Consider the following 14,750-nt stretch of genomic DNA (forward strand, 5'->3'; position numbering starts at 1 on the left):
CTCTTTTCTCCTCCATTCCTCTCCTCTCTCTCCCCTCTCCTGCTCTCATCCCTCTCCCCTCCTCTCACTCTCTCCTCCTCTCTCTCTCCTCTCTCTCTCCACTCTCTCCTCTCTCTCCCCTCCCTCTCCTCTCTCTCTCCACTCTCTCTCCTCTCTCTCCCCTCCCTCTCCTCTCTCTCTCCACTCTCTCTCCTCTCTCTCTCCTCCCTCTCCTCTCTCTCCCACTTATCTCTCCCCTCTCTCCTCTCTCTCCCCCCCCCCTCCCCTCTCTCCTCTCTCCTCTCTCTCCCCCCCCCCCCCCCTCTCTCCTCTCTCTCCTCTCTCCCCCCTCTCCCCCCCCCTCTCTCCTCTCTCTCCTCTCTCCCCCCTCTCTCTCCTCTCTCTCTCCCTCCTGCTCTGTTATTTCATTGCCTTCAGTGGCTCAGTTACTGTGGTGATGCTTTGCCCACGATTCCCCACAGGTTTCCCCCTGACAGGAAGACAGATTCCAGAGGCTGGGAGCTGCTGTCAGCAAACCTCCTCCGCCCTCCGTCTACAGTTGGTCCATCGTTCTTCGTCTGTCTCCCCCCTCTCACCTGTCCCCACTGTGCTCCGTCCACCTCGTTGTCCCTCCCTGTCTTCACCTCCAGTCCCTCCTCCCTCTGGGCTGGGGGGAGGCTCGGGCAGGGTGTGCTGTGCTTTCAGAGCAACATATCTATCCCGTGTCAGGTGACCCCACACCCACTCACCATCTGCCCAGTTCTGTTCCTCTGAGCCACTGCCTGGGAAAGCTAAGCTATCTGCTGGAAAAGGTGTGAATGGGGCCAGTAGGGGGCGCTCACCCTGCAGCCTGTGTAGATCCCAATGCCCCAGTACTGCGACTGGAGACACCACACTGGAAAAAGGCGCCGTCCTTCAGAGGAGACATAAAACCGAGGTCCTGACTCTCTGTGGTCATTAACAATCCAAAGGGTGTTTCTTGAAAAGAGTAGGGGTGTTACCCCGGTGTCCTGGCCAAATTTCCCCCTGGACTTTACCAGTCATGGCCTCCTAATAATCCCCATCTTGAACTGGCTCCATCACTCTGCTCTCCTCCCACTGAGAGCTGGTGTGTGGGGAGAGGACTGGTGCTCTATGGCTGCTGTCTCATCATCCAGGTGGGGCTGCACACTGGTGGGGTGGAGGGGATCCCCATTACCTGTAAAGCGCTCTGAGTGGAGTGTTCAGAAAAGCGCTATTTTATCATCAGGATTCCTCTCATCACCGAGCTGGTCTCCATGTGAGTCACTGCTGAGCTGTGAATCCCACTCGCGTTGTGCTCGGTCACTCTTCCAATCGGGCGAGGAATCGAGCCCTCACGCCCCCCCGGTGTGGGCCTGTCTTCCTGTGGGAGCGCAGAGCTCTGTCTTCTGCTCCAGGACGCGCTGCCCGGGGCCAGCGCTCAGCCGTGGCGACGGTACGGAGCGTGTGTCTGCCTGATCAATAATTCAGTCTGCGAGGGATGAAATATTAACGCCGCCAGACTCTGATGTGATTTAAATAGCAGCGCCGGTTAACATTTCAGAGGGAGGCGAGGGAGGAAGTCACCGCCCGGTCCTCATTGGGTTTCACTTTCCCTGTTCCTAGAAATCTCTTCGGAGAGAATTTCGCTTCCCTGAAATACGGCCGTGGGCTTGAAACGCTCGCTGCTGCTCTCGCTGCCTTGACACCTGTTTCCGCTGGAAGAGAAAGCGACACGCTCTCGTTGCAAAGCGGCGCATGCAAGTTTAATGGCGGCAATCAAAGAATCACTGTGGACACACAGCCGGTTGTCTTTCAGTGTGGAGTGCAGGAGGGTGCTTTTATCAAAACGACCCTGTTTTTTCTCGGTATTTTACGGGAAGCTGTGTTGCACTGTGTTTTTACTGTTGGGGGGGGGTATTTTCAAACTATTTACAGTAAGTTATAAACTATGAATCTCTTGGAAAATGGTGTAACGCTTACGGCCGACAGGCACTGTGTAAGAGCCGGCGTACCAGAGCAGGTGATGCCACCGCCCTTCCCTGTGATAGCAGGACTACAGCTACTGGGCTGTGGAGAGATCTCTCTTTAGCTCACCAGGCTGGGTCCCTGCTGAGAGACGCGGGAGTCCCGGGTTCAAGCCCCCGACGGTGGGGGGGCCGACTTAATGCGGCAAGGGCGCCCGTCTGAACCCCCGTTGCGTTACAATAGCATTTTAGCCGCCACATTATAAAAAAAAAATGCTGTTTTTGTTGTTCTGGAGTAGGGTGACCAGTTGAAAGTCCTGCCCTTAAAGGACCCTGGCCCTTGCAAACTGAGTTTCTTTAGCCTTGAACAGAGGTACCCTCTGCCTGCAAGCTTAACACCAGTACCCAATATAAGGGAAATCACGAAAGCTTCCTGCTCCCTCACCAGCAGCTGAAAGGAAGACCAGGCGAAGCAAGCAGGACTTCAGGGCTCAGAACAAGGGGGGGGGGGGGGGGGGGCGCATCTTTACACAAAGAGGTGTGGGTGTCCAGAACAAGCTGCCCAATTCCCGGGATTCTTTAATAAACTGCTGAGTGAGATCCTCTGATCAGTTAGCTACTAGCCACCGAGCAAAGGAGACGGACCGACTGGCCTCCTCTGGTTTTATCCTTTTGTAGCACCAGAAAGCATCCCTACAGCCGATGTCACCCCGAGTCCAGGAACTGGTCTGCGACGGCTCCCTTCTGCGGCTCTGGGCACGTCCCGAGTGCCGGTCGCCGTCGGGCTTCACCCACTCTTAAACGATTAGCTGAGTATTGTATTTGGCCAGAGCTCTCTCCTGCCAGGGAGTGTTTCCTGTGACCTTCAGTGACCTGAACACTGGTGTCGACACCAGCCCTCCCGTCTCAAAAGATCAATGCGCCCGACGAGTGGGCGTGTCCCAGGAGCTTGTCTTTACACTTTCTGGACACTCCAGTCAAAGCGCTCCACAGGTAATGGGGATCCCCCCCACCCCCACCAGTGTGCAGCCCCACCTGGTTGAAGCAACGGCAGCCAGAGCGCACCGGTACTCTCCCCACACACCAGCTATGGTGATTTTCAATTCTAAATTAGGGCAAAAATATTGATCCTTAATACCTGATCAACCCTGCTGATCACTTTGCTGATGAAGAATCTGTAAATCAAAGACGGACAATAGAGGCTGCCTGCCTTAAGGTTCAGGCTTTTAAACTGTTGCCTGGCAGCTTTCAAAACATTTCCAGGGCATATTCTGGCTCCGGGTACTGCATCATGTACATGCCCAGACTGTACCAATCACTGCTGTGTTAGTGTCTGCTCCTTTTGGTGCTTGGTGTTGACTCTGTGTTTCAACAGGTTTCTGGATACCCTGCATCATTACTTCCTCATGCAGCTCACACTGCTCTCACAGTCCCCCCCTCTTCCATGATTGCTCAGACATGCAGGAAAACACTGATTGATGAGTTCAGGTTTTAAAATAATCTGTTTTCAATTCAGTTGAACTGTCATGTAATACGTTCAACTTCACAATACAAATCACATCTCACACCCTGTTTTTACAGAAATGAACAGGCACACACAGGTGAATCCCAACCAATATGTTTATTAATCGCAAATCTGACTATAACATTCCTTGCCATTCAACTGAACTAGATCAATAGGCTAGATGGATAGATTAGATGGATGGATTGATTAATTATATTGATTGGATGGATAGTTAGATTAGATGGCTAGATAGAATGGATACATCAAATCAATCGTTTTTTTTTCAATTGGTAGATTAAATTGCTAGAGTGGATGAATAATTGGGTGGAATAGATTGATAGATTAGATGCATGGATGAATTAGATCAATAGGTTAGAAGGGTAGATTGGAAGAATTGTTTGGTATACAGATGGATCATTGCTGCTGACTGTGTGTCTACTTGTTTACAGTCAGACTCTGAAGGTGCGGATTGTTGATGATGAAGAGTATGAGAAGCAGGAGAACTTCTTCATCGTCCTGGAGGAGCCTCGCTGGCTGAAGAGAGGGATATCAGGTCAGATTCCTAACCTGGCGGCCCTGTGCCCTTGTGAATGTCTTTCCTGACGTACCCTGGTACAATCGCAGTGAATTCATGGTTCAGCATGATAGTGATCAGACATTACTAGCAGAACCTCATGTGACCAACTAGTAAGAGTAGTTAAAAAATGAGTAAGACTTTGAAAAACAATGCAAAGTTTTACTAAAAACACTTTAAAACTACAAACGTGCTCGCAGTACTCACCCAAGTGTGCTTCTGTCGGCATAACTCTCAGCTTGTGGCATCTCAGATCCTTCAGGTCCTGGTCAGAGTGATTGAGGATTTAAACACAATGATTTCTGAGTAGTGCGAAAGGCACTGTATATTAACTGGTTTTAAGAACATGACAGAGTGTTGTCTTGGGCCACTATTCATTCCAAAGAAACTCGATGGCAGAGAGCCACCTCACTGAATTTATCAGCCTGCTCAGCTTCAATGCATGACCACACGTGATGCAGCTGGTGTTTGTCAGTGGCTCTGTTGCAGGCTTGTGACAGCCCAGCCTGTTTCAGAAGGCTGCAATGATGGTGAGGCCAGGGGCCAGTGGTCTGACATCTGTTACACTGATCTGTACCTCCTGCGCTGTGGGTTACTGACGCCTGTCTCTCTTCTCTCCACAGCTCTGCTGCTCACCCAGGGTAAGAGAATTCACTCCGACAGCCAGCCTGCAGCCACGGCCCCTGTCCCCCCTCACACTGGGGCAGTTAGACCGTGCCCCCCCTCACACTGGGGCAGTCCCACCACCCTCTCCCCTCACACTGGGGCAGTCCCACCACCCTCTCCTCCGCACACTGGGGCAGTTTGACCCTCTCCCCTCACACTGGGGCAGTTTGACCCTCTCCCGTCTCGCATTGGAGCAGTTTGACCCTCTCCTCCCCCACACTGGGGCAGTTTGACCCTCTCCTCCCTCACACTGGGGCAGTTTGACCCTCTCCTCCCTCACACTGGGGCAGTTTGTCCCTCATACCCCCCCACTGGGGCAGTTTGACAGTCTCCTCCCCCACACTGGGGCAGTTTGACCCTCTCCCCTCACACTGGGGCAGTTTTTCCCTCTCCTCCCCCACACTGGGGCAGTTTGACCCTCTCCTCCCTCACACTGGGGCAGTTTGCCCCTCACCTCCCCCCCACTGGGGCAGTTTGACAGTCTCCTCCCCCACACTGGGGCAGTTTGACCCTCTCCCCTCACACTGGGGCAGTTTTTCCCTCTCCTCCCCCACACTGGGGCAGTTTGACCCTCTCCTCCCTCACACTGGGGCAGTTTGTCCCTCTCCTCCCTCACACTGGGGCAGTTTGTCCCTCTCCTCCCTCACACTGGGGCAGTTTGACCCTCTCCTCCCCCACACTGGGGCAGTTTGACCCACTCCTCCTCACACTGGGGCAGTTTGTCCCTCTCCTCCCCCACACTGGGGCAGTTTGACCCTCTCCTCCTCACACTGGGGCAGTTTGACCCTCTCCTCCCCCACACTGGGGCAGTTTGATCCTCTCCCATCTCGCACTGGAGCCCACACCTGTGTCAGTCCCAGTACGATGCCCCAGGCGAGTTGTGCTGGATACTGCTGTGTCTGAGTGAGTGACGCTCTGTGCTTGGTGTCATGTCAAGTCTGCTCAGTTTAACAAGGCCGGGGCTCTGCAGACCATGACCTGCCACAATGTTAATATCAATCACACAAAGAATTCTTATCTAACGAGAAATTCAATGATACAAAGTTCTTCTCTATACCCAGTTGTGGCATCTCTCCAGAGATTACGGTCTAGACATCAATATCTGCTGTGTCCCAGTACTGTCTGCCCACAGTGTTAAATCCTCTGACTTGAAGAGCTGCTGTGTCCCAGATTATTTTAATTAGCAGTCAGAAAGAGGCTGCGAGACACAGGGACCCATAGACCTGATGTCACAGCACAGTGCAGCGTGGTTAGACAGGGGTGTTGTGCAGAGCAGGTGGTACTGCCGACTCCACACTTATCCTGGCAGGTTAAAAAAATTGCAGATGAAGCCGGTGCCTCTTGCCTGTCTGCGGGCAGCTGTTTATTGATGGAGGTCACTGGTGCAGGTCACTCCTGATCCCTGCAGTGTCACGCCTTGTACACCTAGAGGGCGCTGCTCTTCTGTCCTGTTCCTAGTTCCCTGTGATTGTTCATGTCTTTCCGGTGTGTCTTGTTGTGTAGCCTATTTACGTCCTGTGTCTGCTCTGCTCCTGGCTCAGCATTGAGGGTTCGGGTGTCTTGAGACCCGCCGAGCACCAGGTCGTCTCCTGCACGGCCTGAGGGCATAGGGTTCTACCCGACATCCTGACCTCCTGAGCCCGGGCTAACCCCCGTTTCGCCGCTACGCATAGGGTCTTTTTTGCTCTCCTGCCCTTGCCCTTCCGACATCCGAAACACGCAGAGCCCCTCTCCGCTCCCCGCGCCAGCGCAGGCTGCTGCAGCCCCGCGTGTGCTGGCCTCTGTGCCTGCTTCGCTTCAGAAATAGCTCCATCCCCAGCAAAATCGTCCCGCGTCAGCACACCCGCCCTCATTTTTAAATGCAGGTGCAGAGGAGAAGATGTCTTAAGTCAGGATAAAAAAAAGCTAAATTGCAGCTCTGCAAAATTCAGTTTCCTTGCATAAGAAAAAGAAACTGGGGAGTTTAGGTTTCGGTATTCTGGAACATGTGCACATCCTGCCCCTGCAGCACAAAATCAAGCTTCAGGTTGAGTATAGAAACTGTGACTGGATCTGCCAGAGAAGTGCCAGTTGTTGGTGTCTCTCCTGGAGGTGCCTTTGAAGAGCCTGGCATTGCTGTCTCTCCTGGAGGTGCCCTTGACGAGCCTGGTGTAGGAGTCTCTCCTGGAGGTGCCCTTGAAGAGCCTGGCATGGCTGTCTCTCCTGGAGGTGCCCTTGAAGAGCCTGGCACTGCTGTCTCTCCTGGAGGTGCCCCTGAAGAGTCTGGCACTGCTGTCTCTCCTGGAGGTGCCCTTGAAGAGCCTGGTGTTGGAGTCTCTCCTGGAGGTGCCCTTGAAGAGCCTGGTATTGCTGTCTCTCCTGGAGGTGCCCTAGAAGAGCCTGGTGTAGGAGTCTCTCCTGGAGGTGCCCTTGAAGAGCCTGGCATGGCTGTCTCTCCTGGAGGTGCCCTTGAAGAGCCTGGCACTGCTGTCTCTCCTGGAGGTGCCCCTGAAGAGTCTGGCACTGCTGTCTCTCCTGGAGGTGCCCTTGAAGAGCCTGGTGTTGGAGTCTCTCCTGGAGGTGCCCTTGAAGAGCCTGGTATTGCTGTCTCTCCTGGAGGTGCCCTAGAAGAGCCTGGTGTTTGAGTCTCTCCTGGAGGTGCCCTTGAAGAGCCTGGTGTAGGAGTCTCTCCTGGAGGTGCCCTTGAAGAGCCTGGTGTTGGAGTCTCTCCTGGTGGTGCCCTTGAAGAGCCTGGTGTAGGAGTCTCTCCTGGAGGTGCCCTTGAAGAGCCTGGTGTTTGAGTCTCTCCTGTAGGTGCCCTTGAAGAGCCCGGCGGCACTGGAGTCTCTCCTGGAGGTGCCCCTGAAGAGTCTGGCACTGCTGTTTCTCCTGGAGGTGCCCTAGAAGAGCCTGGTGTTTGAGTCTCTCCTGGAGGTGCCCTTGAAGAGCCTGGTGTAGGAGTCTCTCCTGGAGGTGCCCTTGAAGAGCCTGGTGTTGGAGTCTCTCCTGGTGGTGCCCTTGAAGAGCCTGGTGTAGGAGTCTCTCCTGGAGGTGCCCTTGAAGAGCCTGGTGTTGGAGTCTCTCCTGGAGGTGCCCTTGAAGAGCCCGGCGGCACTGTAGTCTCTCCTGGAGGTGCCCTTGAAGAGCCTGGTGTTTGAGTCTCTCCTGGAGGTGCCCTTGAAGAGCCTGGTGTTTGAGTCTCTCCTGTAGGTGCCCTTGAAGAGCCCGGCGGCACTGGAGTCTCTCCTGGAGGTGCCCCTGAAGAGTCTGGCACTGCTGTCTCTCCTGGAGGTGCCCTTGAAGAGCCTGGTGTTGGAATCTCTCCTGGAGGTGCCCTTGAAGAGCCTGGTGTTGGAGTCTCTCCTGGAGGTGCCCTTGAAGAGCCTGGCACTGCTGTCTCTCCTGGAGGTGCCCTTGAAGAGCCTGGCACTGCTGTCTCTCCTGGAGGTGCCCTTGAAGAGCCTTTTTTAGGAATCTCTCCTGGAGGTGCCCTGAAGAGCCTGGCATTGAAGTCTCTCCAACTCATCAGTGCCTGTAATTTTCAGACAGCACCCTTGTTTAAAACACGACATGATGAAATTAAGTACATCTTGACTTTTTAAATTTACAATGGCATCAGAACACAAAACAACGAGAACATTTACAAGCAGCACTTGGAACGGCTCTATGCCACACATATCTGTCAGGCATCAGTGTGTTCATTTTCCAATTAGTGCACCATAGGGATTAAACCAAATAAAGTTCTGACTAATCTTGCCCCCCTCACTAGGGAACATACTGTATGCAGTTTGTAAATAACAGCCTCTGCTCACGGTTTGCTCTGGCATTAGCAGATGACTAATAGGTTGTTAAAAGCATAACAAATGCTGCTTGTTAGTGTTGAGATGCAATTATGTGTTGTGATTTTAATTCTTTTTGAGTTTGTGTCCGTTATGAGTGATTTCCAATGAATCACATTGAGTCACTTAGATTTTCCTGTGACCCTCTTTCCCCACTATTCTATTCCCCATTGATTAATCTAATTCTCCTCCCACTGAGAGCTGGTGTGCAGTCAGCCGACTGGCTGTCACATCATCCAGATGGGGCTGCACATTGGTGGTGGTAGTGGGATTCCCCATTACCTGTAAAACTGTAAAGTGGTGTAATTACCCCTCCATCTGTCCAGTTCTGTGTCTTAATCTCTGTTGCTCTCTCTCACAATCTATAGCCGTCTGTTTGTTCCTCTTTCTGCAAGGCTTCTCTTCACTCCTCTCCCTCCTTCCCAGAATCCACTGATCTATCTGTCACCTCTCTTTCGGGTTCAATTCAAGTCAGCTCAATTCAGCAAGCTTGGCTTGACTGTTTAATTACAGTGTTGCCAAGGCGTATACAATCAACACAACATCTGCAGACAATTACAGTACGGACACATCACAGGACGTTTACATAAAACATACAACACAGGTCCTCTATCCTCTTTCCCTTTCCTCTCTTCTGTTTGTATTCAGCAAGCTTCATTGGCAGAAACTGTGAATTGTGATGTTGTCAAAGCAATGACAATTATCAAGACATTGACAACAAGAACACGTAATTATTATTGGAGAGGCTGACTTTCTGCTCCCCAGGCTGTGACAGGAGATGACACACTGGGCAGCAGCTCTGCTGAGTTTCCTCCCCAGTAGGGCTGAAGCTGTTCTGATTCTGGCAGATGTGGGAATTCTGGGATTAGATTTGTTATTTATGCCTTGGCAGCCGGGTTTGTATGTTTACAGTTTCTCTGGCCAGGCTGTGGTCACTGAGCCTGTCCTCTCTAGACAGCCAGGTCTGCCTGTGTCCAGTGTCTGTGGCCAGGCTGTGGTCACTGAGCCTGTCCTCTCTGGACAGCCAGGTCTGCCTGTGTCCAGTGTCTGTGGCCAGGCTGTGGTCACTGAGCCTGTCCTCTCTGGACAGCCAGGTCTGCCTGTGTCCAGTGTCTATGGTCAGGCTGTGGTCACTGAGCCTGTCCTCTCTGGACAGCCAGGTCTGCCTGTGTCCAGTTTCTGTGCCCAGACTGTGGTCACTGAGCCTGTCCTCTCTGGACAGCCAGGTCTGCCTGTGTCCAGTGTCTATGGCCAGGCTGTGGTCACTGAGCCTGTCCTCTCTGGACAGCCAGGTCTGCCTGTGTCCAGTTTCTGTGCCCAGACTGTGGTCACTGAGCCTGTCCTCTCTGGACAGCCAGGTCTGCCTGTGTCCAGTTTCTGTGCCCAGACTGTGGTCACTGAGCCTGTCCTCTCTGGACAGCCAGGTCTGCCTGTGTCCAGTGTCTATGGTCAGGCTGTGGTCACTGAGCCTGTCCTCTCTGGTCAGCCAGGTCTGTCTGTGTCCAGTTTCTGTGGCCAGACTGTGGTCACTGAGCCTGTCCTCTCTGGACAGCCAGGTCTGTCTGTGTCCAGTGTCTATGGCCAGGCTGTGATCACTGAGCCTGTCCTCTCTGGACAGCCAGGTCTGTCTGTGTCCAGTGTCTATGGCCAGGCTGTGATCACTGAGCCTGTCCTCTCTGGACAGCCAGGTCTGTGTGTCCAGTTTCTCTGTCCAGGCTGTGATCACTGAGCCTGTACTTGGTCTGGGTCTATTTCTCCTAGTTGTCTCAACCCGGCCAGATATTCAGAGTGTGCTGTTTTTTAAGGGAGCTATAGAGTTGCAGTGTGTGTTGTTGTTATTGTGTGTGTGACCCAGTGGATGAAGTGCTGTGATTTGGTTGTTTTTGGTTCATGTTACTGTAGCCCTGCTGTCCTGCGGCTGGCGGGTGTCAGTGAGCTTCAGGACCAGCTGGCTGAGAGGGGCCCTTCCCTGGCGCAGCAGGGCCCAGCAGGGGTAGGTGTCCTCGTCACCAGGATGTCAGCTCTCTCTCTGCCCCCTCTTTCAGAAGACCCGGAGGGGAACCTCAGTGCAGAGGAGGAAGAGGCCCGTCGGATCGCGGAGATGGGGAAACCGGTGCTGGGGGAGCACAACCGGCTGGAGGTCATCATCGAGGAGTCATACGAGTTCAAGGTCAGCACGGCGCCCCCACTGGCACTCCGCTGAAAACACAGCCCTGCGCTGCCAGACACCTCTCCAGAGAGGGAAGCACAGCTCGTGGGCGGCAGCACTGTCCAGAGCTGAAGCAGCCTCTACTAGCGTATCGCAGCCCTCCGGTCTGCTCTGCCAAAGGCAGTGCTTACATAAGGGAGGAGGCAACAAGCGCCTTGACTTGGCCAATCGGGGGGTTTCCAGCTTATATTGAAGTCGCCCCGCAGGAGCACTGCTTTCGGCGGTTTCCTGCAGGTGGTGGTCAGACCTCCGCCTGTACAGCACTCCCACACAGATGGGTACCATCTGTTGGCGCAGAGCCGAGCAGAGCGACGCCAGGACAGCCAGTGTGCGACCCTGACTGCACTGTACCAGGTCCAGACAACACACAGCCTCACTGGACTGGACAATCGGGTGATCGCTCACCACCCAAAAAAACAATTCTGAACAGGATTAGAGTCAGTGTCAGTGTTAAGGTCAGTGTCAGTGTTAGGGTCAGTGTCAGTGCTAGAGTCAGTGTCAGTGTCAGTGCCAGTGTTAGGGTCGGTGTCAGTGTTAGGGTCAGTGTCAGTGCTAGAGTCAGTGCCAGTGTTAGGGTCAGTGTCAGTGTTACGTCAGGATTAGAGCCCGTGTCAGGGCAGAGCGCTGCTGAAGAGTTCAGGTAGAGCTACTGCCCGGTTGTGGCTTGCTGGGAGGGGGACTTGGTGAATGTTTGTTTCCCCAACTAATATTGTCTGCTGTGCGCTCCTCCCTACTCCCCACTGCTTGTCAGATCCGTGAAGGAATGACACCCAATGGGCTGCTCAATCCGGTAGGTCACGCCCACTGCGCACGAGACATACTCTCTGGTTGAACCAGTCTTTGTTTGGAAAGTGTTTTGGATTGGACAGAAAAACACTTTTTTTTTTTAAAGGCCTCTGTCTGGAATGCTTTCTGATTGGTCTGAGCTTTGAAACACTGTGTGTAGCTCTCTTTCTGATAGGACAGGGCTGAGGTCCCTCCCTCTCACATTGGACACGCCCTTATCTATCATATCCAGCTGGGGCCGGGCCGTCTGAGAGTGGATGCTACATTGAATCTAGTGGAATCGAAGAAGACATGCAATTGGAAAGCGCTATGCTCTTCCTAGCAGACGCGGCTATAAGCTCATCCCATGAAACTCTGGTTCCCTCCTCCGGGATGTGATTGGGATCTGCTTTTCGCCTCCTGGTTTCGGACTTCTTTGAACGTCTTTCACTGACTCATGTTGCCATGGGACAGTCCCATGAGAGTGGCCCTGTGTGTTGTTGCTCTGGGTTTTGAACTGGCTTGAAGCTGCTGAATGCTTGCAGGTGCTCAGAGAGTTAGTTGGCCTCTTCAGACCCTGGGCCCCAGGGAGCACAGGACACCCCCTGGTATGCACCCCGCAGTCCAGCTGAGACAAATTCCAACACCCTCCCGCCTACATTTTTCAACACGGGCGTTTGAAAAGGCCAGGTAGCTCTACAGAACACTGTGAATGCGTGTGGTGCTGCTTCGTGTGTGTGAGACTGTTCTTCTGTCATTTTTGTTCGATGGAGGAGGTTATAGCACTTATGTTTTCAATCGTGGGTACACACCTGAAGGAGTGCTCTTCACTTCTTCCCTCCCTCCTCTGGCGCTTAGTGTCAGAGTATCTTCTGCCTGTCTGGCTCAGAATACCGAGCGCTTACTTCAAAGAGCATGTGTCCGCACCCCGACACCGAAGACTCGAGCTCAGGCTGACCTTACAGGCCTCTTGGCGTAACTTGTGTTTTTTATTGTTTTTTTTTATGAACATACAAAGGTAATCGGGGCCAACCACAACAAAATAAAGCTGCCAGTCATCTCAAAACCTCAAGTGTTTCCAATAGAAATGAGTGTGAAGTCTGTTCTTTATCATCTTTTGCATGTTTTCAGAGGGTAGTGTGCTGGGGAGGAAGGAGGGTGAAGAAAAGAAACATAAAATCATCATCATTAGGTTATAAGATAATCCTCCTCTCCCAATAACTCTCAAAAACCTCCTGCTGGAGTCCTAACTGAAAGGTTAACGTCATCAATCTCTGAAACGATATCAGTTCCAGTTTGTTACAGCAAGTAATACTTTCAGAATATATTTAGCAAGTATTTATCTCCTCCCACAACTTCATCGAGCCGATGACTCAGCTACAGAACTGAACAAGACTTTGGAATTTCTAAACACAATATATCTTAAACCTGAGACCACACTTCTTCCCGATGAGCCAGAGTTCTCGGACGCTGCCAGTATATATACGGGACAGGCCTGTTAGTGATGTTTTTTCTGAACCCCTGCCCTGTGATTGGCCGCTCACCTGCCCGTCGCTCCTCTGATTGGCAGAGCACGGTGGACAAGCTGATCAAGAAGACCAACCTGGCGCTGGTGATCGGGACCCACTCGTGGAGGGAGCAGTTCATCGAGGCCGTGACCGTCAGCGCAGGTGAGGGGCCGCACTCCCCTTGACCCCAGGTGTCAGGTTTTCCCCCCAGGGAGGTGAGCCAAAACGTGGACTGGAACCTGGAACTGGATCAAAGCAACTTCCCAGGCCATGTGTTCCCAGTCCTTAGAAACAGGTGCTGTAGGGAGACCTATGAGGACCCTGGATTGGGGTTCTCTAGAGCCTGGAGTGGCCTCCTACCCTGTATAGTAATCGTCGGGTCTCTAGGAGAAAGGCTAGGGTTGTAAACATTCCCAACTCTTACCAGGAATGGAAGAGTCCCACAGACTGAGACTGAGGCATTGCCTGTCTGTCTGTAGCCCGGGAGCTCAGTTTAAAGACAGCAGGATTTCTCCCAAACGATTGTCAGACCAACCTTCGACAAGACACACCAAGACACCTCTGATGGCCCAAGCCTTTGAGAACGATAGCAGGTGATGCACACTGACCCTTGCTGAGCTCACCGGGTGTCGTGAGACATGGCCTGTGGAGACCGTGTCTGCGCGGACAGATCTGTCTGAAAAATGTGAAGCTCCTTGGGGACAGTGTGACTGTGGGTGATGGTGATATAGGGTGTTAGCTCCCTCTAGTGGACACAGGGGATCAGCGCAGTGTGAGAGATGACTACAGTGTTCCTCAGCCCTGTTCCCTCCAGCGACATTCATTCCAGCTGTGCTCTTAATCGCTGAAGCTCATTGAACCAGAACTACTTTCTGAGATCTGCATGTCTTTAGGCCATTTTTATCCTGACGAAAAGCTAGAGTGACCTGCAGTAATTCTGGGGTCTCAGATCTCCCCTCCCAGAGCCGCTGGACAGAAATGAGGACGAGGTGGGGAGACTCAGAACAGAGCTCTGATCGCTGCCGGCAGCACCCCTGAAGCCACTGCCTGCATAAACACAACCAGAGGAGGCCATCTGACCCCTCTGGACTGTGGGTGTTTGGTAACAGATAGACACAAGGATCACATCCACTGTTTGTTTTTTTGACAGCTTGTTCCAGCTTGTTCTGTAGAAGGGCCCCTTGTTCTTAGTTTTAACTTCCCTTCATCGTAGCTCCCCTTCTTTATCCTGTGGGTCATGGTTCTCTCTTCACCGTACACAGGTGACAGATGTTTAATCAAGCAAATCCATTCCAGGGCCGATTAGCCTCAGTGATTAAGTGGTCAGGGCAGCATGTGGCACAGTGGTTCAGATCGTTTCCTCTCCGCTGCCTCTGGGGCCCTGGGTCCTATGTGAAGTTTGTGTGTTCTTTCCTCTGGGTCTTCTGCTGTCTTCCCACAGTCTAAGGCTTTACTTGGCTTTTGGGAAAACTGGCCGTGGTGTGAGTGTCTGTGTGTCTATGTATGTGCCCTGTGATGGACTGGCGTCCCATCCAGGGCGTACCCTGCCTAGCGCCTGCTGCTTGCTGGGATTGGCTCCTGCTCCCCTGCGACCCTGAATTTGAAGTCTTTAGAAAACGGGTGGATGGATTAAGAGGTCAGATGGAATGAATAAGGGGTCAGCTGCAGTGATTAAAGGGTCACCTGGAATGATTAAGAGCTCACCTGGAGTGATTAAGAGCTCACCTGGAGTGATTAAGAGCTCACCTGGAGTGATTAAG

At 52.7% G+C, this 14,750-nt stretch overlaps 1 protein-coding gene across 4 annotated transcripts in view; it reads left to right on the top strand.

Annotated features, from left to right (window-relative positions):
• LOC148672230 (sodium/calcium exchanger 2-like) overlaps positions 1–14,750 on the top strand; it is a 67,830-nt gene that overhangs the window by 43,919 nt on the left and 9,161 nt on the right. For 3 of the 4 annotated variants that reach the window (XM_088627768.1, XM_088627765.1, XM_088627767.1), the window contains exons 8-11: positions 3,900–4,003; positions 4,648–4,665; positions 10,554–10,678; positions 13,053–13,152. In XM_088627768.1, coding sequence (XP_088483894.1) covers positions 3,900–4,003; positions 4,648–4,665; positions 10,554–10,678; positions 13,053–13,152 — 347 coding nt within the window. The remainder of the gene's footprint in view (positions 1–3,899; positions 4,004–4,647; positions 4,666–10,553; positions 10,679–13,052; positions 13,153–14,750) is intronic. The other variant, XM_088627766.1, reaches the window with a different exon arrangement.

Source organism: Lepisosteus platostomus, chromosome 4, assembly GCF_059453375.1.
Source record: "Lepisosteus platostomus isolate fLepPlt1 chromosome 4, fLepPlt1.hap1, whole genome shotgun sequence".
Classification (NCBI taxonomy): domain Eukaryota; kingdom Metazoa; phylum Chordata; class Actinopteri; order Semionotiformes; family Lepisosteidae; genus Lepisosteus; species Lepisosteus platostomus.